At 48.7% G+C, this 25,791-nt stretch overlaps 2 protein-coding genes, 1 long non-coding RNA gene and 1 pseudogene across 3 annotated transcripts in view; 2 read left to right on the forward strand and 2 right to left on the reverse strand.

Annotated features, from left to right (window-relative positions):
- LOC137633395 (uncharacterized) overlaps nt 1-25,791 on the reverse strand; it is a 420,659-nt gene that overhangs the window by 123,710 nt on the left and 271,158 nt on the right. The gene's annotated exons all lie outside the window — the stretch shown is intronic.
- LOC137633401 (uncharacterized) overlaps nt 1-25,791 on the reverse strand; it is a 217,750-nt gene that overhangs the window by 39,433 nt on the left and 152,526 nt on the right. The window lies entirely within an intron of this gene.
- LOC137633456 (tRNA 2'-phosphotransferase 1-like) overlaps nt 1-25,791 on the forward strand; it is a 30,566-nt gene that overhangs the window by 1,752 nt on the left and 3,023 nt on the right. Inside the window, exons 2-4 of the mRNA XM_068365750.1 lie at nt 4,067-4,292; nt 14,919-15,032; nt 16,039-16,264. Coding sequence (XP_068221851.1) covers nt 4,233-4,292; nt 14,919-15,032; nt 16,039-16,264 — 400 coding nt within the window. The 5' untranslated portion in view covers nt 4,067-4,232. The remainder of the gene's footprint in view (nt 1-4,066; nt 4,293-14,918; nt 15,033-16,038; nt 16,265-25,791) is intronic.
- Nucleotides 24,100-24,217, forward strand: LOC137634058 (5S ribosomal RNA; annotated as a pseudogene).

Here is a 25,791-nt window from a genome sequence, read left to right on the forward strand (position 1 = left end):
AAATAGAACAGCGGGAAAAAGCAAACGCAAGCAACAGATGCGCAATAACTCTCCAACACTCTCCCAAATGTAAACAATGGAGTTGAAGTAAGAATTAGCCCTCACATTTTAATCAACTATTACGTAAGTTATTATGCCCCAGCCCCCATTTACCATACAGAGAAAAATGCTAAACTAGCCAGCACTTGTCCATTCCTTATAGCGATTTTCAGTTTCGTTAGTAATTAAAGTATCATATATTAACCAAAAAATTTCATACAGTATTAAAAATGAAAGCTAACCAAGAACACTACCTAATATAACCTAACCTAGGATCCTTATTGTTACCTACTTATCTACTGAGGGGTGGGGGGCTACGGCTCTCCTCAGACAGCCGTATCCTTAGCTTACCGTAAGGCTATGTCTCAACTCTGCGTTTGCTTCCTACCCGGGTTCCCTCCTAGCTAGGTAAAACTAAATCATATTTCATAAATCGTAAAACAAGCTTCATAATATTGTATTTCAGACTAAGATAGACAGCATTTTCCCCAAGAGAAAATAGATTTGACAAGTGATAAAAAAGTTTATGCCTGTCCCAACCAAGGACTTATACCCCAATTCCATTAATATGTGCTCAAAATTCTTTTAATGTGGAGTTCTGCCCCCAGACTCTTATTTCGTTGTATTTCTAACTCATAACCAAGTGATTAGCATATAACTGGCCATAAGAGAATTCTGTGTCTGAACTATGTCCTAGCTTTGCTGTTGATTGAATGGGTAAAATTGTTATTGTATATTCTGGGAGGAAAGAGGACAGATAAATAAATTCACATGCAAACAAGCAATATATCTTGACCATTCGTACCATTTTTGAAGTCGCTGAATCCAAATTCTTCGGACTCTAGCAATCATAATTATGAGGACGACCGGAGTTAGGGGGTACGTGACTTGATTCAGAGTTTTCACACACTCTGGAAGTCACCAAATAAGCATTTGAACAGTTTATGTATGTGGTACAATTGCACAGATGTAAATATTCTATTGTTTTATATACTGTACTGTAGTATTTGTTTAGGCGTAAATAGAAACCCCCCCCCCCCCCCCCCGCTAATTATAAGGGTATCACTTTTGACGTAGCTGAAAGACTAGCCATGATAATTTTTGTGAGGGATAACTACCCCATCCGCTAGTTAGCGGGTGGGGGTTGGGGTAGACTGGCTACCCCGCTCACTCACACCTCTCGGCTGAGTAACCACTTTACTTTGTGGCTCGGTAGAGGACGGACATGCTGCCTTTCTCTTCCGCAAAGATTTGCCTTCATTGCTTTTCTGTTTAGTTTATTCTTTTATGTGTGTTTTTATCTCATACATATATATGTGGTATATATGGAAACATACTCATTTTGTAAAATACAGTACTGTACTTGTAACTTTAATTACAGTTGACAGTCTCCACTGTAAGGGAGTTTTCTTTGTACTGTATTGATACTACTATTCCCCTATCTTGCCGCCCTCTCAACATTTCCGTGTGTTTGTTTCAGTACTTGAGCTAAAGTTCATAACAATTCCGCTCCCTTTCGAGGAATTCTCTTACAAGGAAGGGGACTTATTCTTCGAATAGTATGTTATGCAGCGGAGTTATGAATTGCAGTTCATCACAACTTTTATTACCTTTTCTAACAGATAGCACAAACATGCTGATGGCTTTGGCCGCTCCGGTCAATGTCCTGCACTTCCTGTGGCAGTTCGTGAGCTGCCCACCTTATGAGGTAGCACTCGTTGCTGACCTTCAACTTGAACAAGGCTTGGTGATGGGAAGAATAGTGCTGCCAGTGTTAACCTTCCCCCGAGTTGGGCTGCCCCCCTTCCGAGGGAGAGCTTCCATACTTCAGCCGTTTAACACCCTTCCCTCTTTCAGGAAGAATTACTGACGGCTCGGCGAGATCTGCTTCAGCTATCTTGTCGCCGAAGACTCTGCTTCTTCCCCTTGAGTTGGGGAAAAGCAAATCCAAGGCTTGTTCCTCCTTCGGCAGGAACTTCTCTCTCGTTCGCGAGAGAGATCGTTACGCCTATGCTTTTTCCCATAGAGCTTGGAGAAAGCTTGTCTTAGGCGATGTCCTTCTTCGGGAGGACTTCTCTCTCGTTTGCAAGAGAGATTATTATGCTTACGGTTTTTTCCCATAGAGCTGGGAGAAAGCTTGTCTTAGGCGATGTCCTCCTTCAGGAGAACTTTCCTCTTGTTTGCGAGAGAAAACTTATGTTCAGCTTTTGCGTTAGAGCTGCGGGGTGTAGCAGGCGCTGCAGCCCGTCGGTCAGGCCTTAAGTCTGTTTCCGACTCTAAGGAGTTTGCTGATCCACCAGGGGCTGTAGCAGAGCTTTCTCCGAAGCAAGCATCTCTTTCGGGGAATGAGTCTCTCATTCTCAAGAGAAGACTGCCTCTGGACATCGGCGGTCCCCCTTACGCTTATGGTTATCCTCCAGGGGCGGAGCGAGAGCCTTGTCTTAAGCGACGTTCTCCTTCGGGAAAACAAACCTCCCCTGCGGAGGAGGTATCTTAAGAGCTGGATCCGTCTCCCCATCGGGCGGAGTCTGCTCTGCGTTCCTCTCCAGAGGATCGTAGGGTGGAAGTTTGTGTGATCCCTCGCCATCCTGTACGTTCTCCTCCTCGTGCTGTGAGGAGACGTCTTTTTGAACCTGCAAGTTCTCCTCACGGTGTTCGTAAGCTTCGGGCTATCGTCATGTTGATCATGCGGGTTCTCATGACCTTAGGAGTCCTTCGGGCGGTCCCCTTAAACACACTCTGTTGGAGCCCTTGAGCATTGGACAGGTGTCTGATGCTGATGAAGAGAGTAGGCGAGTCACATGGCATCTCCTATGCCGTTCGTCATTCTGAAGGATGGAAAAAGGTCTTGATGACCTTTGTTCCAGAGTTTGTAGCAAAGACTCGGAACCCTAGAGTCTATGACCCTCTTCTAGATGTGACTAACGATCAAGAGGACCTACTTCTCTGTCGTATTAGAGCTCTACGGTGCTATCATAAGAGAACCAGACATTTCAAGCTAGAGTATAAGTTGTTCCTAAGCCGATCTCCAAGAACACACTCCCTTTCTGGCTTTGTAAGGTCATTAAACTCTGCTTCTGAGAAAGCCTCGAGTAGTCTCCCTACTCCGCTAACCAACAAAGTCAAATTAATCTGTTCCACCCTCGCATTCAGAAAGAACATGTCCTTGGCGCAGTTGCTGAAGGCAGGCGTCTGGAGTCGTTGGACAACCTCCACCTGCAGGAGGATACCAACTCCCTTGACCCATTTTCCTTAGGACCTCTGATACCTGTTCAGCGGGTTGTATAGGAAGCCTAGCACCCTCATGGGACAAGAAGCATCTTTTCTTAGTGTTTGCGATACAAGTCCGAGAATGAAAGGTGCTGTAAGAATGTCTGGGCATTTTTCCTTTCTTGCTCCCCTACCTTAAGGTTTAACAATCGCGACGCTACGTACCTGGATCGTACGATCCATGTAGATAAGCTATTCGACAGAGAACTTTCCTTGACTTTATTTTATTGAAGTATTTTCCACGTCCATCTATACAAGGGGAAGGATGGAGAGGTGTGTTCCCAGTCATAATACTTATACATTCGGATGTAGATTCCTCCTAGATTGTCCACTAATCCTTAGTGGGCGCCTTGTCTAGCACCTGTGATATCCCTACGCTCAGGTAGTTAAGAGGTTGACGTGAGTCATGATTTTTGCTTCTTTTACAGAATCGAAGTACATCGATATTTCTGCCATCCTAAGGATGAGCCTTCACTTAGAGGTTTAAGGTTAGTATTATGTATGGGAATAAGTCATAGATTTAATTTGTATTTCTCCTAATTATTAAAACTCTCAGGTTTTTATGGTTTGGAAAATTCAAATATGTTAAAAAAAATTTATATTTGAAGGACTGGATCATTGTATAGCTAGGTGAAATACTGAATACTTGGGAAATATGGATTATTTAGATTTTAGAGAATAGGAAAATCACACTTTTTGATTTTGATTACAGTACTGTGATGCTGTACCCTGACATTTAATTGAATACATCTTTCAGAAATTGAAGCAAAGTTTCAAGAAGCAAATATGAGGCCAGATTTCTTCAGGGGATTCCCCCTCCTTGTCAGAAGGCTTCAGACGCTATCTGCAGAAGAGACGCCAGAGAACGTGGAGTCCCTCGAGCATCTCCTGGAAGATTTGTTGAAGATCATCTCGTTCCAGCGATGCCGTCGGTTATACAAAACTTTGATCCAGCTGTAGGCTATGTGGCAGCTAAATTACTTGTGAGTTGTATTTTCTTTTAGTTGTTCCTATACATCTAAGTATTTGAAACAAACCTTTAATTGTTTTGTACCTGAAATACAAACCACGCTATTTAATATGGATTATTACTTTCGGCGTAGCTGAAATGACGAGCCATTAGAATTTTAACGAGGGTTTACTACCCCACCGCTAGTTAGTGGGGGGTAGGGAGGGTAGCCTGCTAACACCCCCCTCCCCTCACACACACACCTGTGCTGAGCTCACTTTACTATCGGCTCGGGTGGTAGCCGGATGTGTCCGCTTTCACCCTCGCCTCTTTGACAGCCATTAATGCTTTTGTTTTTGTTTTACTTTTTCTTATACTTGTAATATATATATATAAACATTCTTTATGTTTATGTATATATTTGTGTATAGAAAGGTAGTAAGTTTTCTTTTCAGTGTTTGTGCTGTGTGTGTGTGTGTGTGATGTACGACAACGACACTTGCGTAGTGCAAGGCCACCACGGTTTCACGTCATGGGGTACGGCCTCTCCCTCTTGGTCCATAGGTCTTTCCTTCGGCTTTTCCGTTAACTCGTCCCCATTGGGAATCGTCATCGCTGGACTCTCTTCATTCATCTATTATCTTCGCGTTCCTCTTTTCCTACGGGGAACTTTGATTCTCAGCGAAGGGAATATGGGAGTTTAGATTGACTACGGTCTCTCTCTACTTGAGGTCGTTCACCCCTTACTATTACAGTGGAACCTCTACACACGAACGTATCTACATCCGAATTTTCCAACATCCGAAGTAAAATTCGAGCAAATTTTTGACTCTACACCCGAATTTTATTTCGACACACGAAGTAGCAATTTTCGTCGTACCGGTTGTATCCGAATTTTTCGACACGCGAAGTACAATTCGAACACGTTCCTACTCTACACCCGAATTTTTTTTTCGACACCCGAAGTAAACAATACTCGTATGCGTAGTCGGTGCTCATAGCGCCTGATGTGTTTTTTATTTCCGCCAATAGAAGGCAGCACTTCAACCTCGGAGGGACCCTCAATTAGCGTGGCTCTGGTCAGTCCTCTGTTCTCGTTGGCTTTATGTGGTTGTGCCCTGTGCGTTCTGCTATTAATTGTGTTTTAATCGTGATTTTTTACATTCATCCTTTTACGGTATTTTACGAAAATCATGGGTCCTAAAAGGCTTAGTTTCGCAAGTGGTAGTGGTAGTGGTGAGAAAAGGAATAAGGGAATGCTTTCTTTAGAAGTAAAGCAAGGAATTATTGAAAAGCATGAGCGTGGCGTCCGTATGAGTGAACTTGCAATAAGTTCCGCGCAAATAAAAGAGGTGTTAGGAAAATATCAAGACGTGGTCGACTTCATCGACAAATACCATCCAAAGAAATTGCAGGTTTGTCGTGTAGCTGCGCAGTTTGATGATGTATCCCTAACTTATTTTCGAAACATTCTGAAAAGCTGTACCAAGCAACTTTCTATCGATAGCTTCTTTAAAAAAACTACGAAGCGAACTCGTGATGAAGAGGAAGGAAGTGGTTCAAAGAAAACAACAAAGAGTGAAGAGAAAAAAATTCAATCAATTTTAAGTGTAGAGAGTGAAAGTGATTAAAATTAATCATCAAAAAGAAAAAAAGAAAATGTAAAAAAAAATATAAATTATAAAAAAAAAGCTAAGTTATGTTAAAGTTCACTTAGTGTAAGTTAGAATAAGTTACGGTAGTGTACGTTTATCGTAGTTAACCTCTCTACCTCCTCGCCGCCCGTCTGTCTCCTCTCTGCATAGCAAGACTAACAACACCTGCGCTGGAGTTTCTAAGGTAAAGTGACGCTAAAAACCCGTTTCTTATTTATCATTTTTTGCTAATTCTTCTTATTTACATGTCTATTATCTAATTTAGTGTTCATTATTCTCATGGGAAAATTATGTGTAGTAGTTTATTAAGAAGTTATCATAGGTTTTTGGGCTCAACCACGGATTAATCCTATTTCAATGTATTCTTATGGGAAAATTCGTTTCGACATCCGATCAATTTCTACATCCGAAGTTGGTTCTGGAACGGATTAAATTCGTATGTAGAGGTTCCACTGTACTACGTACTATTACGGCTGCTCCTTCCCGTTGCTATTCCGCTTATTTGTCTCAATTATTTTTAATGAAATCTAATTGTATTTTTAACTTCAGCTTCTCTGTGGGGAACACTTCCCTTCAGGGGTCAGTGGTTCTTACTATTAGTGAACATTCTTAGTTGATTTAGATAATTATAATTCTGTTATAATTCTGTTTTTATTTTTGTTACTCCGCCCTCCCCCTTCTCCCGTGAATGTCAGTGGGGGAGGAGGGCGCATACTTAATTTCTAATTCTTATTTTTTGCTATTCCCTCGGGGTTACTCTTCGGAGTTCCTCCCTGGGGAAATTTTGTTAATTTTTAATTATTCCGTAACTGAAATACAAACCACGCTATTTACATGGGGTAATTACTTCAGCGTAGCTGAAATGACGAGCCATTAGAATTTTAACGAGGGTTTACTACCCCTCCGCTAGTTAGCGGGGGATAGAGAGGGGTAGCTTGATACCTCTCCCCACTCACACACAGTGAGTGCTCCACTTTACTTTTGGCTCGGATGGCGAGCGGATGTCTCTGCTCCCATCCTCGCTTGACGGCCATTGATGTTTTGTCTTTTACTTACTTTTTCTTATACTTATATATTTAAACATTACTGATGTTTATATATATTCTGGTATAGAATATAGTAAGTTTCTTTTTCTGTGTTTGTGCTGTGTGTGTAGAGTACGACTACGAGAGTGAAACGCTGGCTTAGCACTAGGCCACCACGATTTCCTTCATGGTCCCGGCCGCTCACTCCTAGGCCACCACGGTTGCCTTCATGGAGAGCGGCCCCTCTCTCGAGGTCGTTCACCTCTTACTATGTACTACGACTCTACGATAGCTTCTCGGGCCGAGTTGCTATTCCGTTTTATTTGTCTCAATTAATTTTTTATGAAATCTAATTGTATTTTTAACTTTTCAGCTCTGGGAACACTTCTCTTCGAGGGTCTGTGATTCTTGGGACATTCAAAATCAGTTACGTAATTATAGTTATTATAATTCTGCTTTTGTTTAGCTCTCCGCCCTCCCCCCTCCCCGTGAATGTCTGTGGGGGAAGAGGGCGTATACCTAACTTCGTTCTTATGTTTCCCTTTCCCTCAGGGTTACTCTTCGGAGTTCCACCCGGGGGAATTTCTGTTGAATGATTATTTATTTTTTTTATTTTCCAGTTTACTATGCTGTTTCTTCGCTGGACTAGAGTGTGCCAATGAAGCTGAGCTGTCCTGTTTATGCCTGGGGAGTCTGCTGTCGCTGCCGTCTCTCTAGGGCATCGTCATAGGCGTTATCCCTTCTCTTAGAAGTTCTCTCGTGACGACTGTCAGCTCTTCAGTGCATCCTAGAACGATAAGGAGGTTCGCCTCCAAGGGTAGTTAGTTAACTTCCCTCCTTACCCTTTTCCTGGTCCTTAGGTGGTTATGCTCTTGGGGCTGAGCGACTGCCCTTGTAACTATGCTCAAGGGGCTGAGCGGTTGCAAGGCCGGACCAGGGTACTTCAAGCGACTATGCTCTCGGGGCTGAGCAGTCGCTTCTGTAGCTATGCTCAAGGGGCTGAGCAGCTGCAGGATCAGTCTTTTGACCTCTCTCGTTCGCGAGGGAGGCCGCTCTAAGGACTCCTCTTTAGAGGATTGCTCCTGTTTACGTCAGCTGATCCTACGGCCCTTAGGGTCACCATCACCAGTCTCTTCTACGAAGTGTTTCCTCCCGTTTGTGTAAGAGGCCACTCATAGAGACTCCTCTTCGGAGGTTTGTTTCTGTTGGAACAGCTTGCTGTTCAGTCACTAACAATTTGGTGTTTAGTGACATGGAAACTTCGGTTTCTCGTTACACTGACCCTTCGGGGTCTCGTAACATTAATTACGCAGATCCCTTGGGCTCTCGTAACTTTAGTCACTTCTACACTTCGGTGAGTAGTGACAGGGAAACTTCGGTTTCTCGTTGCGCTGACCCTTCGGGGTCTCGAAACCCAACCCTTTGGGGTCTCGCAATTCAACCCTTTGGGGTCTCGCAACACAGGCTACGTTAGACCTTTAGTCTCTCGTGCCCTTAGTGGACCTCCTGACCTGTCGTATCCGATCCTGGCTGCTGACGCTCTTTGAGCGCCCATGCTCCCCGTTATCCAATGGGCTCCGATCCCTTCGGGGCAGAAGAGGCTTTCTCACATCGTGAGTAAGTCCCTTAAGCGCCAGGTATTCCCCGCGCGCCAACGTTTGCTTGCGTGCTAGCGCTCGGCTGCTGTTCCCGAGACTGCCTTCCAGAGACATCTTGTTCCAGAGGCTGCTATCTAACGTTCCCTGCGCATTAGCGCACATCGTTGGAGTTCCTGAGATAGCGCACAGGCACTCACCAGCGGTTCAGCCTGCGGTGTCTCCAAGTCTCTTCTACGAAGGGCACCTCTCCCGTTCGCGGGAGAGGTCCCTCATAGAGACCACTCCTCGGAGTGTCAAGCAGTACTTCCAGTTGATCGTCGGATCTCTTAAGCAGACCTGCCTTGGTCCTCTTCAGGGGATGCCCTCCCTTTTAGGGACATCCCAGTTCTTAATCTACCAGTTAGGTGATCGTTAGGTGATTCTTCAACCTAGCGCACGCGCACTCGCGCCGACGATCTTCATACACGCGTAAGCGACAAAGATCGTCCGCGCGTGGGATGGTTTCCCGCGCGCGATCATCGAGGATCACCCGCGCGGGGTTTTCCGCGCGCGATCGTCGAAGATTGTCCGCGTGCGGGCAACGATTGACATCAAGCGCACGCGCGCAGTGACGGGCGCGCACTCGCACCGACGATCTTCTGAGATGCACTAGGCGCGCAAGCGACGACGATCTTCATACGCTTAAGCGCTGAAGATCGCCCGCGCGCGGAATGGTTTCCCGCGCGCGATCATCGACGATCATCCGCGCCCGGGAAACCGCACACGATCATCGAAGATTGTCTGTGCTTCTATTTTATTTCGAGCGCCGACGATCTTCACACACGCGTAAGCGCCGAAAATCGTCTCGATCGTCTTTCATAGCCGAAAATCGTCCACGCGGGGGCACCGATGGTTTCCCACGTGCAATCGCCAACGATCTTCAGTCGCGCGCAAGCGCCGACGATTTTCTGTCGCGCGTAAGCTCCAAAGATCGTTCGCGTGCAGGATGGTTTCTCCCACGCAATCGCCCACGATCTTCTCATGCGCTCAAGCTCCGACGATCGTCTTACTTAGCCGCAGATCATCCGCGCGCGGGCACCGATGGTTCCCTGCTCGCAATCACCGACGATCTTCTTTCGCACTAGCGCCGACAATCTTCATACGCGTGGAAGCACCGAGGATCGTCCGCGCGGGCACCGATGGTTTCCCTCGCGCGATCGCCGATACGCTCACGCGAGGACGCGTGCGCGCGAGCGCGAATATCCTGCTACCTACGGTTCATTCACGCGCTACCCAATACAGGGCTTTTCGCGCGATCACCAGCCTGATCGGCGCACCGATCGCCAACGCGATCACGCCCGAGTTACATCAGGGATTCTGTTGAACAGGCCATCATCGCGTTCCCCTCCCCGCAAGTGCAGAACAGCACGCTCGCCGGAGGAGGGGAGGTTTCCGGACAGATCTAAGGACTCTTCTTCCTTCATTGCAGATTCTCTACAGGCGAACCCTCATGTGTCAGCTCCTCCAAGGGATCGAACGATTCTCTTCCCTCCAGAGTGAGTATCTGACGGCGCGACTGTTAGTCAGCAGCCCTGGGTTGACATCGTTTTCAGAGTTCTTTCGCAGGCGATGAAGCCTGTTTTTTCTGACTGGGGCCACAATTCAGTGGCAACGTCCTCCCCCCCTGAAGAGGCAGAGAGGAATCCTTGACGTGGTATCTCCTCCAAGGACTATACTGTCTCTTCGCGAGCCCATAGGTAAGGCTCCTATCCCTCCTCAGACTCCCTCCACCTCCCCTGCGGATGAGCATTACCCATCCCCAGGAGAGTCGGAAGATCCGGTCCTCTCCCCCATCACACCAATGGGGGAAACCCCGCCTCTTCCTGAGAAGTCTTCTCGTATGGAGGTGGCGAAAGCCTTACATCCTTCATTGCTGGAGTCCTGTATCCCTCCTAGGAGGGAACCAAAGGCCCAAGTCTTCCGCAAGGACCCGACAGGAACCAGATGGTCCCTTGGAGAATGTCTGCGAGTCTCCTCAGGAAGAGCCTCTGGGGACGGGAGACCTCACTGCAGTCCGTCAGGAGGAGAGCTCCAGGAGTCAGAACATGCGTTCTGGTAAGTCCTGACCCTCAGGAGGAACCTCAAGGGGATCCCAGACCCAGAGATTCCTCCTCGTGAAGGGAAGGATACGGTCCTGGACCGAATCTACGCCACCCAGGAACTCCCTAGGGCCAGTGCAGCTTTGCCCTGGTCTCAGGGAATGAAGAGCGCCAGAGACAAGGCCGAGGGCCAGCTCTCTGAGCTTGCCTCCTTCAATAGATCCAGTGTCGGTAACGAGCCCCTCCCTCCTCCCTGGGTAGGGATCGGTAAAGGGACAGGCCCTCTGAGCAGAAGTCCAGACCATGTTGAAGAAGCGCTCCCTCCAGGAGGTTGCGAACGGGTCCCCAGGCTTCTACAATCGACTCCTCCCTGTGAGAAGGCGTCTGGAGGCTGGAGACCGGTCATCGACCTCTCGACGCTGAACGGGTTTGTCAAACAGTCTCCGTTCAGTATGGAGACGGCAGACACGGTCAGTCTTGCAGTGAAACCACAAGACTTCATGTGTACACTGGACCTGAAGGACGCGTACTTCCAAATCCCGGTCCACCCGTCTTCAAGGAAGTACTTTGGTTTTTGCCTGGAAGACAAGATATACCAGTTCAAGGTGCGGTGCTTCGGTCTCTCCACAGCACCTCAAGTGTTCACCAAGGTGCTCACTCTGATTTCATCATGTGCCCACAGGATCGACATCCATCTCCTCTGTTTCCTGGGCGACTGGCTGATCCTAGCAGACTCGAAGGCAACCCTTCTTCGCCATCGGGACAAGTTTCTCAGACTTTGCCAAGTTCTAAGGATCATGGTAGTCCTCGAGAAGTCCTCTCCGCGCCCTCTCAGAGTCTGGTATACCTAGGCATGGTCATAGACACCAATCTCCACAAAGCCTTCCCTTCAGACGACAGGATAGCAAGGCTGAGGAATGTTGTGAGACCTTTCTTCACACGAGAAGAACTTTCAACCCAAACGTGGTTACGTCTCCTCGACCATTTTTTCCTCCCTGGCCCGTCTGATTCCCTACAGTCGCCTCAGGATGAGTTCTCTCTAGTGGCGACTCAGGTCGCGGTGGAGTCAGAGACATGACTCCCCGGACACCTTGATCCCTATGGGGCAACCGGAACAGACGGACCTCTAGTGGTGGGTAGCAGACGAGAATCTACGAAAGGGAGTGGACCTTCTCTCCCTCCCCCCGGACTTGATGCTGTTTTCGGACGCATCAAAGAAAGGGGGGCCCACGTTCTGAACCACAGGACCTCAGGCCTGTGGTCAGAACCAGGAAAGTACCTTCTCTAGACCTACTAGAGATGAAGGCCGTGTTCCTGGCACTTCAGTAGCTCCACCAAGCCTGGCCGACTACTCTGTGGTTGGGAGGAGCGACAACACCACAGTGATGGCTTATATGCTCAGACAGGCAGGTACTTTTTCAGAACAGCCATCCCATCTTGCAGTAGAGATACTGAGATGGCCCGAGTTCCTCTCGATCACCCTAGAAGCTCGCTTCATTCCGGGCAAAGGAATGTGCTCGCCGACAGTCTGAGCAGTGCGACACAGATACAAGATACCGAGTGATCTTTGGATCCTCAAGTAGCCTACAAAGTCCTGACTCTGTGGGGTTCCCCAACTGTGGACCGGTTCGCTACAGCGCTGAACTACAAGCTCCCGCTGTACTGCTCCCCGGTCCCGGACCCCAAGGCCCTCTGGTAAGATGCCTTCCAACAACGGTGGGACAACATCGATGTGTACGCCTTCCCCCGTTCTGGCTGATGAGGAGAGTACTCTACAAGACCAGAGTATCGGTCAGTCTCTCAATGATCTCCATAGCTCCGCTAGGGCATCTCGCAGAATGGCTCACCAGACCTTCTGTAACTCCTTACAGAGCCTCTGAGGGAACTCCCTCCACGTCACGGGTTACTCACACAACCAAATGCCAACATCCTCCACAAAGCCGTAGCTTCGCTTCGATTTCACGCCGGAAGACCATCCAGCATCTCCTCAGAGAGAGGATTTTCGCAACAAGTTGCGAACAGGATGTCTGGACACCTGCGCAAGTCTTCAGCAGTAGTCTACCAGGCGAAGGGGCGAGTTTACTGTGGTCGGTGTCGTGGAAAGGGTATCCCTCCACACGATGCCACTTCCAGCAATAGTGGAGCTCCTCGTGTATTTGCGGGATGAAATGTGCCTTTCAGTTTCGGCAGTGAAAGGCTATCTCTCAGCCTTAAGTCTTGCCTTCAGGCTCAAAGGATAGACATTTCTTCCTTGCTGGAACTCTCTCTCCTCATACGAAGCCATGTTCTCTCCTGCCCTCAGTCAGAAGTGAGACCTCCTCCTTGGAACGTGGTTCGAGTCCTCAAGTCTCTAAAGAGACCTCCCTACGAACCACTACCTAAGGTTCCAGATCACCACCTTACCGGGTAGACAGTGCTCCTGCTAGCCTTAGCCTCGGCCAAGCGGGTCACATGGTCTCTCATACGACATCGCCCATTCAAGGGGATAGGGGGAGGTAACGTTCAGGTTCGTCCCTGAGTTTTGTTGCCAAGACTCAGAACCCGGGAGTGCCGGACCCGCGGTTCGACTTTCCAGGTTTCGAGTCTCCGTCCTGTAACAGATGACCCAGACCATCTCCTACCTTGCCTGTAGGGAGTCTGAGGTTGTGTCTTAAGAGAAGAGCTGCAGTTCGTCCCCAGGTTCAAGCCTGGTTCGTGGACACTGGGAAAATGAAGAGAAGGGTCACCAGGAATACCATCTCAGCCTAGATTCGCAAGGTAATACACCTGTTCTTGAATCCTGACCCTTCTCCATCACATCGCCCTAGAGCACATGATGTCAAGGGCGTAGCTACGTCCCTGCCCTTCATGAAATATCATTCAGTGACACAGGTCCTGCAAGCGGGGGTGTGGAAGCGTCAGACCACCTTCACAGCCCACTACCTGCAAGACGTGACCCACAGGAGGCTCGATACGTTTTCTATCAGCCCTGTGGTGGCTGCACAACAGCTGGTCTAAACCTCAGGCTCCTTAATGGACAAGTAGCAGAAGGTTGAGGGCATTGTTACCCGGTGTTGGTCTGCGTGAATGAAAAGATCTGTCTGGCCCTTATTCTTTTCTTCATCCTCTCCTCCCTTGGAGAAAGCAGCATCCTGGGTTCTCTGCACAGCTGACCTCAAACCACTGCAGGTAGACCATGCTTCCTTGTGTTCCTAGTATTAAGTGTAATACTGTCATGTCCCCATACCCTGACGAGGTGATATTGGGAGAGTCCTAGCCTAGATTTCCTTCTGAGGAACTCCAGGTCAACTTCCTAGGACGAGTCACTTTTCTCCTTCGCACACACCTTACGTAGGCCGCGGCAGTTTCACAACCGCTAGCGAGGAGCAGGGATTCCCTATTGTCCGAGTACTTAAACGCTCGAATATGGAATCCCCGGGCAAGCCAAAGCCAGTATGGCAGGGACTTACCACCCTTTCTAAGGGTTAAGTCACCTCATGTAAATAGCGTGGTTTGTATTTCAGTTACGGAACAAATGACAAATTCGTAGATAATTTGTATTTTTCCTAACTATGCAAACCTTAGCTATTTACACATATTTGCCCGCCACCCCTGTCCCCCAAGATAAGTCCTGCCTCTAAGTAAAGTGGAGCACGCACTGTGTGTGTGAGGGGGGAGGGGTAGCAAGCTACCCCTCCCTACCCCCCCCGCTAACTAGCGGAGGGGTAGTAAACCCTCGTTAAAATTATTATGGCTCGTCATTTCAGCTACGCCGAAGTAATTACCCCATGTAAATAGCTAAGGTTTGTATAGTTAGGAAAAATACAAATTATCTCTGAATGTGTCATCTTTTCCAACTAGGATTATACATCAGCTAGTAATATTAACGATGACGATAATAATCACTTGAGTTGAAATGACAGAAATGTGGTTACAGCAACCTTGAATAATCCAAGTCTGTTTGCATATTATTATTATTATTATTATTATTATTATTATTATTATTATTATTAGCCAAGGCACAACCCTAGTTGGAAAAGAAAGATGCTATAAGCTCTAGAGCTCCAACAGGGAAAAATAGCCGAGTGAGGAAAGGAAATAAATAAATGATACAAGAAGTATTGAAAAATTGAAATAAAATATTTAAAAATATTAACATTAAAACAGATAATTAACATATAGACTATAAAAAGACTGATGTCAGCTTGTTCAACATAAAAACATTTGCTGCAAGTTTGAACTTTTGAAGTTCTACTGATTATTATCAGAGTACTTGTCGATGTAATTTTGGCGAACTCGTTACTTAAATCGTATTTTACTTTCAGGTGACAGTAGAAAAGGTGAGGGAGATAGTGGCGAATTGCCCCAAACAGCGGTTCAAGCTAGAAGAGCGTGAGGTTGAGCTATACATCAGAGCTAACCAGGGCCATAGCCTTCAGGTATATACGTTTTGAATCATTATTATTATTGCAGATATTGAAAAAAGAAACATTGCAACTTGTTACGGGAATACCACCAATTAGTTAGAAATATCATTGCCATGACTGTCTGCTTAAGGTGATGAATGCACTAGTTAATGGGAGAAGTACAAGAGGTAGGCCAAGGTTTGGGTGGATGGATGGTGTGAAGGAAGCTCTGGGTGATAGGAGGATAGATGTGAGAGAGGCAAGAGAGCGTAGTAGAAGTAGGAATGAATGGTGAGCTATTGTGGCACAGTTCCGGTAGGCCCTGCTGCTTCCTCCGGTCGCCTTGGTGTCCGCGGAGGTAGCCGCAGTAGGGGATTCAGCATTATGAAACTTTATCTGTGGTGGATAACGGGGGAGGGTGGGCTGTGGCACCCTAGCAGTACCAGCTGAACTCGGTTGAGTCCCTTATCAGGCTGGGAGGAGAGGAGAGAGGAAAGTCCCCTTTTATTCCTTTGTTTGATGCTGGCTGCATCCCAAAATTGGGGGAAGAGCCTTAGTAAATAGATAGATCATTGGTGATGTGGCCAAAGCATTATTGATTTAGTTGAGGGTCAGACTTGAGAACTAAGAATCTATTACTGTTATCTGAATTGTATGCCTTAAACGTCATTCCTGATTGCAGTAGCGTTGGCGTCTACTGGCGTAAGGTTTAAAACACGTGATCTGACACGCGCGTTGAACGTATCTGTTTCCTCGCTAGAGTTTACTTCACATATCTGACCTTCTGTCTGTTTCCTCTCTCTTTTCTGACCTTGATTTTTGTCAGAAGCAAAGATATTGGTACTGTATTGCAGGAAGGTCATTTGATGCTATATTCCTAGTTCTGTACTGAGTATTGGAAATTGTGCATATATATATCTCTCTCTCTCTCTCTCTCTCTCTCTCTCTCTCTCTCTCTCTCTCTCTCTCTCTCTCTCTCTCTCTCTCTTTTGTAGTAGTAGTAGTAGTAGTACATTTTAACTTCATGATCTTTTTCCAGGTTGAGGACCTAGAGCTAGAGGAGATCACGTCGGACGACGGCACGCCGGTGATCCACGGGACGTACCGCAAGTACTGGGAGAGCATCCGAAAGGAAGGCCTCCGTCGCATGACCCGCAACCACGTGCACTTCACCTCCAAGACGCCAGAAGAGGTCGCCGGTGGCAGCGGAATCCGGAGCTCCTGCCAGATTGACATCAACGTGGACTTGGCCGAGGCTTTGCAGGGTTTGTTTACGTCCTGAACTTGTTCCTTCAAGCTATTGTTATCTAATAGTCAAATAAGTAGACAAGGTTAAGTGATGAGATGACTGTGGGATATTGTAGGCTTTTGATTTTTGCTAAGGCATTTGTAATAGGAAAAAAGGAAAAAGACCTAGTGATTTAAGAAGTACGGAAACTCAGGAAACAACAAAAAAAGAAAAAAAAAACATGAGAAATGGACCTGAATAAGAAAAAGATCTTTCAAAATACAGTGCACATACTATATAAAAAAGTACATATAACAGAATTCAATTCAGAATAACAATTTACATAACACAAGATCATTTACAAGGATGTCATTGTTTAGTGGCTACTTTTCACTTGGTAAGTGTAGAAGAGACTCTTCTAGGAGTAGGACACTCCTAAATCAAACCATTGTTCTCTAGCTTCTTTACCACTATTTTGGGTCAGAGTTCTCTTGCTTGAGGATGCACTCATGCACACAATTCTATCAATTTCCTTATTTCCTTTCCTCAATGGGCTATTTTCCCTGTTGGAGCCTCTCTAGAGCTTATAGCATTTGCATTTCCAATTAGGGTTGTAGATTAGCTAATAATAATAAGGATTTTAATGTAGACATATTTGCATAGTAGAAAGGGTTATTTGTATTTGAGAGAAAGTGAATTTAGGAGTAACTACAACTATCGAATAATATTATGATATGAATTTGAAGTTCATGCACAGTAAACACTTCGTCTGCAAGCTGTACATAATCCTGCGGCCTCTCAAATTTGGCCTCTTTTAATATTTTCTTTCTTCAAAGAAGTCCAGAAACATCGTTCGACAGGAGTCACGTAGAACGAGACGCTTGATAGAGACTGCATTGTACCGAGACCCAGCGCAGACTGATTACAGGTTGGTACGCAATACAGAGGCTTACTCCTTCGCTATTGGTGCTCAGCCTCATACCAAACCCAGTGCGTGCTCCGTCTGTCAGGAGTGAAGGGCACCACTGCAACTCACCCATTTCTTCCTGTGAACGATCGAGGTACACTGTGGTCTCTTTCACTGAAGAGGCATTTATTCCAAAAGGAGAGAAATACTGTAGACTTGGGTTGGGGGTCGATGGGTGGGACTAATCAGTAGTGGATCGCCTCTCTTTTACGAGGTACGAGAGACATTCCTCCACTTGATAGGGATCGGGATTACCATCCTGGGTCTTCTCTGTGCGATCTTCTTGCCACCAGCGACACTGTCACACGTTCCCACGTCGGGAGCAAAATTGGCTGTCGCCCATCCATCCCCGGCATGGCTAGTCCACATGTTCGGTCGGCCATTGAGGGCCACAGGTAATTGGTTAGGACTGATCTCAAAGCTCTCACGAGCACCCAGGATTCCCCACCCCGCTTGTTGGCGAGGTTCTTTGCCATCAAGTGCAGGTGCACCAATGTAGCAATCACTTTCCTGCTCTGCAGAGGTTTAACGACAGTCTATGGGGATGCTTCTGAAGAGGAGGCTGATCGAACCACCTTCAACCTCCAGAACCCTCCTTTACTTGTCTAGGGTTTTCAAAACCCCAATGGCGACCGACTCCAGTCCAGTGACTTTGGAGGCGGAGAGTTCTGAGGCTCGGTGTTAATTTGTCACTCGTTGAGTGCAATGACCTTGAAGCGGTTACTGCGTCACTTGTGAAAGTGATAGCGATAGTTATTGATCGGCCTTTTGTGGCTCTCAAGGACCAAGACCTCGCTTAAAGTTGCAGTGGTCAGAATTTAGACTGAGTGGATTCTCAGATCTCGGCATGACAATTCACTGCTGAGATTCTGTTTACCCGAGGGAGCAAGCCTGTCTCCTCTTTCCGTTGACCTTGCAGTTTTCCTGGTAGGGAGACTCAAGACTGAGGTCACAGTCTTCTCAACACTTGAGCTTGCTGCTGGTATAGAAACCTTCAATGGCTATCCTGCAGACAGCGTCCTGTATTGACCATTTTGGTTCGGTGCAATTACTACTTCGCCGCTTCTCGAGATGTTGTCGAAGTACAGCGAGTTGGGTCAGTTTGATGCGAATCAGTGTGCCAATTGGGCCAGAGGAGTCCCTAACCTTGAGGCACTCCTCGGGTCTAGAGGCTACTTCTTCCTTACCTCAGAGTGACATAAAGGCAAGCCGTGTCTCCTTTATCCACTGAGCAGTTACATTCACTGGACCAGACCATTCAGAGACAGTTACGATGAGATCCTTTGAAGAAAATCCTGCTGCCTCCAAAGCCCCATCAGGACCTCCAGCTGCCAACAGTGCTCCACCTTCTTTGTACCTAACCTGGCAGTTCAGGAGAGGTAAGAAATGGTTGCTGAAATTGGCAGTCACCTCCTTCAGCTGCTTGTCATGCCATGCCATTGGGAAAAGTGGCAGCGATATGGAGCAATGCAGTGGAAGTCCTTCAGTACAGATATCTCCTGTTCCTTGTAGTACATTGTCCTCCCCTCACTCCACTCCGATGGTATTCCGTAACCATCCTCCAAAATTGCTGGAGCCCTGTCCTCGGCAGCAAGGGTGCAAGCCATGGAGGAGAAGAATGCTCAATAAGTCTTTCGGGACGCTTTTACAGGTTTTTAGTCGACCCTTCCCAGTGGAGAAGTCTACTGGGTCTGAAGACCAGTCATCGGCCTCTCTGCTGCTGAACGAATTTGTTTTGAAACTCGGTTTATATCATGGTCATGTCCCGGGTAGTATGTCATCAGAGAGGAAGGACTCTTGCTTTCAGTTGATCTGAAGCACGTGTATTCTTGAACACCTGTTCATCAAGCCAAAAAGGGAGTACCTCCGAAGTTTATTCTGCTGTGAGATAGTAGTATTGTGTCACAGCACCAGTGTTCAAACTAAAGCGACTAAAGTTCCTCCTCCTGGGATTTTGGTGTCTTTGTTGACCTTTTCGTATCCAACCAAAGGTATTATTCTGTATACCTGTGTGAACTGAAAATTGGCCCTCTTCAAATGCTTGTTGAATGCAGGGGGGGATGTCTTTCTGGTAGCAGAGAGACATTTCTGCTGGAAGGTGTAACTGCCATGCATTCCCGAATGCATGCCAAGTGTAACTGCCAAGTTCCTTCCCTGGAAGCTAGGACGAGAACCAGAAACACAACTACCATATCAAGATAGCTCATCCAGTATTGAGACAATGGACTGTTGTTGTTGTGTCTAAGCCTATCCAGAAAAGATGAAGAGGAGTGATGGAGCAGAATTAGGATATGCTCATTTGACACAGTTTCTTCATAGGTCATCTTGGAGATCACATATCTAGTCCAGTTTCCACATATATTTTCATTTGTTCCGTAACCGAAATACAAACCACGCTATTTACATTGGGTTTACCTTTTAGCGTAGCTGAAATGGCGAGCCATTAGAATTTAACGAGGGTGTATTACCCCCGCGCTAGTTAGCGGGGGGGGGGGGGGGGTAGGGGAGTGGTAGCTAGCTACCCCTCCCCCCCTCACACACCGGTGAACTGCTTTCACTTTCACTTTTGGCTCGGACATGGACAGACGTCTCTGTCTTTGTCCTCGCTTGGCAGCCATTGTTGTTTTGTCTTTACTTAATCACTTACTTTTCTTTTACTCAATATATATGTAAAAAAATTTTCATGTTTATGTATATGTTTGAGTATAGAAATCAGTAAGTTTCCTTTTCAGAGTTTGTGCTTGTGTGTGTAGTGTACGATATCTCCGTGGAGCCCTCGGCAGTTAGGCCACCATGGTGTAATTTCATGGGTCGCAATCGAGTTTGACTTTGGTCTTTCTCTCTCTCTCTCTTTGAGGTCGTTCACCCTTTTACTACGTTATTTTTACTACGTCTGAGTAGCTTCCTTCCCGTGTGGGTGGGGTGGCTACGTCGTACGTTTTGTCTCAATTAGTTTATGAATCTAATTGTATTTGTTGATTTTTCAGCTTAGTAGAACGATTCCTTTCGGGGTTTTCGTTCTTTCTTTAGTGTTCATTCATTTTTAAATTACATAATAACATAGTTACATAATTATAATTGTTATAATTCTGTGTTGGTTACAGCTCTCCTTCCGTGAGTGTAAGTGGTTGTGAGGGCATGTGCCTGTTGTGTAATTCTTGTGTTCCTTTCCCTCGAGATTCCTCTTCGGAGCCTTCCCGGGGGAATGAATGTTAACTAATGATTTTTGTTTTTATTTTTCACAGTTACCGATCTAGTTCGTTTCTGTAATGTGACAACGGAGTGAGCTGTTTTGTTGAGGCCTGAGGATTCGGCTGTTGCTGCCTCCCCTTTAGATCGTCAGGGGCTTGTCTCCTTCTCCTGGAAGTACTCCCGTGACGATTGACAGCTCTCCAGTTCATTTTAGAACACTCAGGAGGCTCGCCTCCTTGGGTGGGTAGCTTTCCTTCCGAGGGAAGTTTTCCTGTCCAGGCTTGAGTTTTTTCCCTTTGGGGGGTTCTTCTCTTGCCTTTTTTTCGTGCGGCTATGCTCTTGGTGCTGAGTGGTCGCACCTGCAGTTACGCTCAAGGGGCTGGGCAATTGCAGGAGCCCCCCTCTTCGGAGGATTGCTCTTTTTAGGTCACTGGCTGACCCGTCTCTTCTACGAAGTGTTTCTCTTTCGTTCGTGAGAGAGTACACTCATAGAGACTCCTCTTCGAAGGACTCTTCTGCTGTTGTTGCTGTGGGGCCGCCTTCGCCGTAAGGCTCACCGTCCGCTACGTCGTAAGGGGCTCCCAACTCCCTATAAGGGTGCTAAGAGGCGCCTTGTTGAATCTCCGTATGCAGCCTGCAACTCCTTCTTCTTGACCTTCCGCCCCTGGTGCAGATGGACAGCAGTCTGTCCTCGCCTTCCGACGGACAACGGTCTTCCGACGGACATCGGTCTTCCGACGGACAACGGTCTTCCGACGGACATCGGTCTTCTGACGGACAACGGTCCCTTCGGGGCAAAGGGTTGCCTCCCACGGGGGTGCTTCCCTTGCGTGTCAGGGTTCAACTGCGTGCCCTTCTGCAGTGTTCTCTCCTGCTCAGTGTTAGCGCACAGACGCTCTCCTGCTCAGTGTTAGCGCACAGGCGCTCTCCTGCTCATCAGCGTTTTCCGGATCGCTAGCGCTCTCCTGTTCGTCAGCGCTCTCCTGATGATCGTCGCTGCTGTTCCTGTTGGTTCCTGTTACGCGCCCACGTTCGCCCGCGCAATCTAGAACTTTAGTTCAGGTCTTGGACAAGGACTCTTCTTCTACGCACAGGATTCCACGCGTTGCCTTCTGCTCGCCAGCGACCACAGACGCGTCAACGTTCGCCTGCTCGTCAACGATCTCCTGCGCGTCAACGATCGCCATCGATCTGCCACGTGTCAGGTCCCCTGGACACCATCAGTAGCGATCTAGCGCTCGCCTGCTGTGGACCACGATCTCCGGTAGCTGAGTCTTGCCATAGATCTTCCTCCTGCTCGCCAGCACTCACCTTTACTTCTGTCCTTCTGTGCGCCAGCTTTCTTCAATCGCCAGCGCACATCTGCGCGCCCTTTCCTGCCACACACCATGGGCGCTAACGGTTTTTCCTGACCGTCCAGGATCGCCTGATTAACAGCTTGCTTCAGCGCTCTCCTTCCTGATGCACCTGCGCGCCTTCTGTTTAGCGCGATGCGCGCTAACCATCCCTAGTCTCTTACGCGTTACCGATCGCCTACGCGCCCGCGCGATATTTCGCCTGCGCGCTAGCGTTTTGTTAACGCACCACCGCTCGCCAACGCGCCGTCGCTTGCCAATGCGCCATCGCTTGCCGACGCGCCATCGCTTGCCAACGCGCCTTCACTCGCCTACGGGCCATCGCTCGCCAAGACGCGCCATTGCTCGTCAACGCGCCATCGCCTGCCTACGCGCCATCGGTCTCCCGACCGCCTGCGCTCACACGCACGCCCACGTGCCCGCGCGCCTACGTGCATGCGCGCCCGCGCACAAGCGCTCCAATGTTCGCCCTCGCGCGAACCAACGGTATTCCATCGCGCGGACCAACTGTGTTCCGTCGGGCGAACCGACGGTGTTCCATCGAACCGACGGTGTTCCGTCGCGCGAACCGACGGTGTTCCATCGCGCGAACGTGGGCTTGATTCCTGCAGTATCCACTGCTCGCAGTATCCATTGCTCGCCTACGGGTCATCGCTCGCATGTGAACTATCGGATTCCGACCACCAGCTCTCGCCCTTCCTACCACGCTCGCCCTCCTTCTGCGCTCCCTCGCGCACTTGTCTGCGTTCCTGCGTGCCCGCGCATGGGCGCTTCCACGTTCGGCCACGCGCAAACCATTGATTTACCATCGCGCGACCGCGATTCCCGTCGGGGTTTCGCAACATGGCCAGCCTGGCGAGTCTTCTGGAGCATATTTCCAGAACACGGTCTTCACCCCGTAAACGCAGAGCATGGCACATGCAAGAGCAGGAAGAATCTTCAGGGAGGTCTGAGCAACATTCTTCTTTCCAGAACCTGGGTTAGCCCTTCCTCGTCATTCCCTGGAAGGGTCTTGCCAGGGAGCTTTCCGTTCACCGTCGGGCAAGGGGTGACTGGTTTACCCCTTCCTCTTCTCCATCTGGTGGAAGGGGCTTACCAGGTCCTTTCCCTCCTCGGTTGCGACCCGAGGTTTTGTACAAGGAAGCTCCAGGAAGGTCATGGGTACTTTCCGCCTCTCGGGCTCAAGCACCTTGGCTTTTCGTCACCAAGTTTCGAACTTGCGGGCAAGCTCGAGGTTGGACCATCTAGACGCAGTGACCGAGGGCTTCCTCTCGAGTGTCTCCTCGTGGATGTCGACAAGCTCAGACACTCTTCCATCCTTGGGAAGAGCTTGTTTGTGCCCAAGGACAGAAACATAGTCAGCGGTTGTGCGGAGGAAGTCGACTTCCGTTTTCACTCCTCTAAAGCGCTTTCTTCCAGACCCTGCAGGGCTCCAGCGCCTCTTTCTTTCAGCCTCGTCAACCTAAGTTATCGGACCGGCTACGACAACTAAGACAAGGTGTCCAATAGCAGTCCCCTCCTGTCAGGAACAGGTAGCTCGGGAGGCTCTCCCGGGGGGGGGGGGGGCATAATCCTAGAGGGAGCGGTAGAGTTCACGAACTCTAGGATTGGCAACCCCCCCTTGCAGGTCTCACGCTGGGTGGATGCCTAAGGTTACTCATCCGGATAACAGCTTCCCGATGCCGATTCCTGCACGATCTCCGTGATCAGCCAAGGATATCGCGCCTGCCGTCTCTGTCAGCGAATTCAGTGTCACTGAACCTCTATGCCATGGGGTTGCCAAGAGTTTTGCCCGTTTGGGCAGAATGATCCATGCCTTAGGAGAAGGTCCTCCATAGGATCGTCGACGGCTTAACCCCCCGGCTTCTTCAGTCGATCCTTTCTCGCAGGAAAGCATCTGAGACGGGAATTCTGTAGTCGACCTCTCAGCTCTGTTCAAGTTTGTCGAACAAACTTCGTCCAGCGTGGAACAGCAGAATCGATCAGACTGGTAACGAGGCGGCGGGACTCCTTAAACCCTGGATCGGAAGGACGGGTACTTCCAGTTTCCATTCCATCCATCTTCCAGGAAGCTCTTGGAATTCAGCCTAGACTTAAGATGCGGTGTGGCGATCCCGCCGCGGCATCGCAGGTTTTTCCCCAAAGAACTCTCCCTGCTTTCCTCATGGCCGCTCAGGAGCAGGCTTCCACCTCCTTCGCCTTTTGGAGGTCTGGTCAACTCCGGTAGGCTCGGGTTCGACCTTCTTCAACGCCGGGACAAGCTTCCGGGTCCTTACCATGAGTGAGGGATCATGGTAATTTGCTAGGAGCCTTCTCTACTTCTGCCTCAACATCTGGGGTATCTAGCCAGGATATTGAGTCAACAGCCTTACCACGTTGGAAACGCCGCTTCTGGTCCAATCAGCGAAGTTAAGCAACGTTGGGCTGGTCAGTACTTGGATGGGTGACCGCCTGGGTACGCCAGATGCTGTTGCCTCCTTCTCCGAGCCTTCCCTTCAGTTGTCTGTGGCAAGGCTGAAGAGAGTCGCAGTACCTGTTCTCAGTCAAGCAGAGCTTTCAGCCCTACCTATCTTGGAACGTTTCCTGGGTCTCTTTTCCTCATTGACCCGTCTAAAGTCCCGAACGGTCGCCTCAGGATAAGTTCCCTGTGGGGCGGCCCAAGTTCCGGTGGTATCAAAGCAACGATTAACCGGACTTTCTGGCCCCTAGGGGACCAGCGGAACGTTTAGACCTGCAATGGGTGTTGATCTATGGAACCTCTTGATGGGAGTGGATATTGTCGTCCTTTCCCAACATTTTGATGCTGTTCTCGGACTCGTCAAAGAAAAGGGCGGGGGGGGGGGGGCATGTTCCGGTTCAGGCATATGGTCAGGACCTGAAGGATACATCTCCATCATTCAGGCAGGCTTAGGGGCCGTAGTCTGGCCCCTCTACAGATCCTACAGTTCCTGCCGAGTCGCTCCGTGCGCGACGACTTCATGGTACTGGCGTATTCCAACCAGCAAGGGACGCATTTTCATACCTTCGCATCTTGCAGTAGAGATACTGAGATGATCCGAGGTGCTCTCTATACCACTATCGGCTCGCTCATTCCGGGCAGAGGAATGTTCTCTCCGACTATCTGGGCAGAGCCTCGCAGATAGAGGGTACCTGGGGGTCTTTGGCCTTTAGTAGCCAGCAAGTCCTGGCCTGGGGGACCTGATCGCGACAGCCTGGAACTTCAAGCTTCCCCCAGTCTCAGACCCCAAGACTCTTTGGCAAAATGCTTTCCGGTGATGGTGGGACAACATCGACGCCTGCGTCTTCCCACCATTGTTGTCTGTTGAGAATGGGTCTCAACAAGACCAGGTTGTCTGTCAACCTTTCGATGGCCCTGAGAGCTCCACTGTGACTATACGCGGAACGGTTTCCGGACCCTCTGCTTCCCCTGACGGAACTCCCGTGAGAGCGTCTCCCACGGCACAGGCTACTCTAACAACCACACTACAACATCTTTCACGAGCCGTGGCATCGCTTCGGCTTCGCGCCTGGAGACACTACGCCGCCTCCTCATGAAGAGACAACCCGCTACAGTCGCAGAGCGGAGGTCGCGTCACCTGCGATAGTCATCCGCAGGGGTCTACCAGGCGAAGTGGAGAATCTTCAGTGGTTGGTGTCGTGGGAAAAATACCTCTTCCCTTGAGGCCTCTTCTCCAGCAATAACGGACTTATTGCTTTTCGGCGGGAGGAAACTCCTTTCCGCTCTCGCCAATGAAGCTTGTCGCTCAGCCTTTCTCTGGCCTTCAGGCTGAAAGGAATAGACTTTTTCCTTCCCGCTGGACCTTTCTTCGCTCATGCGAAGCTGCGAACGTCCCTGCCCCCAGTCGGAGTGAGACCTCCTCCATGGAGCATGGTTCGGACTTTTAGTCCCTTAAGAGATCTTCTCAAGAACCATTACGTCAGGCCCCTGATCGTATTCTGTCTTGGGGGACGGTGCTCCTGCTCACTCTGGCCGCGGCCAGTGTGTAAGCAATCTTCTTGGTCTCGTACGACTCTGCCCTTTCTAAGGAA

The sequence above is a fragment of the Palaemon carinicauda genome, chromosome 43 (assembly GCF_036898095.1).
Source record: "Palaemon carinicauda isolate YSFRI2023 chromosome 43, ASM3689809v2, whole genome shotgun sequence".
NCBI lineage: Eukaryota > Metazoa > Arthropoda > Malacostraca > Decapoda > Palaemonidae > Palaemon > Palaemon carinicauda.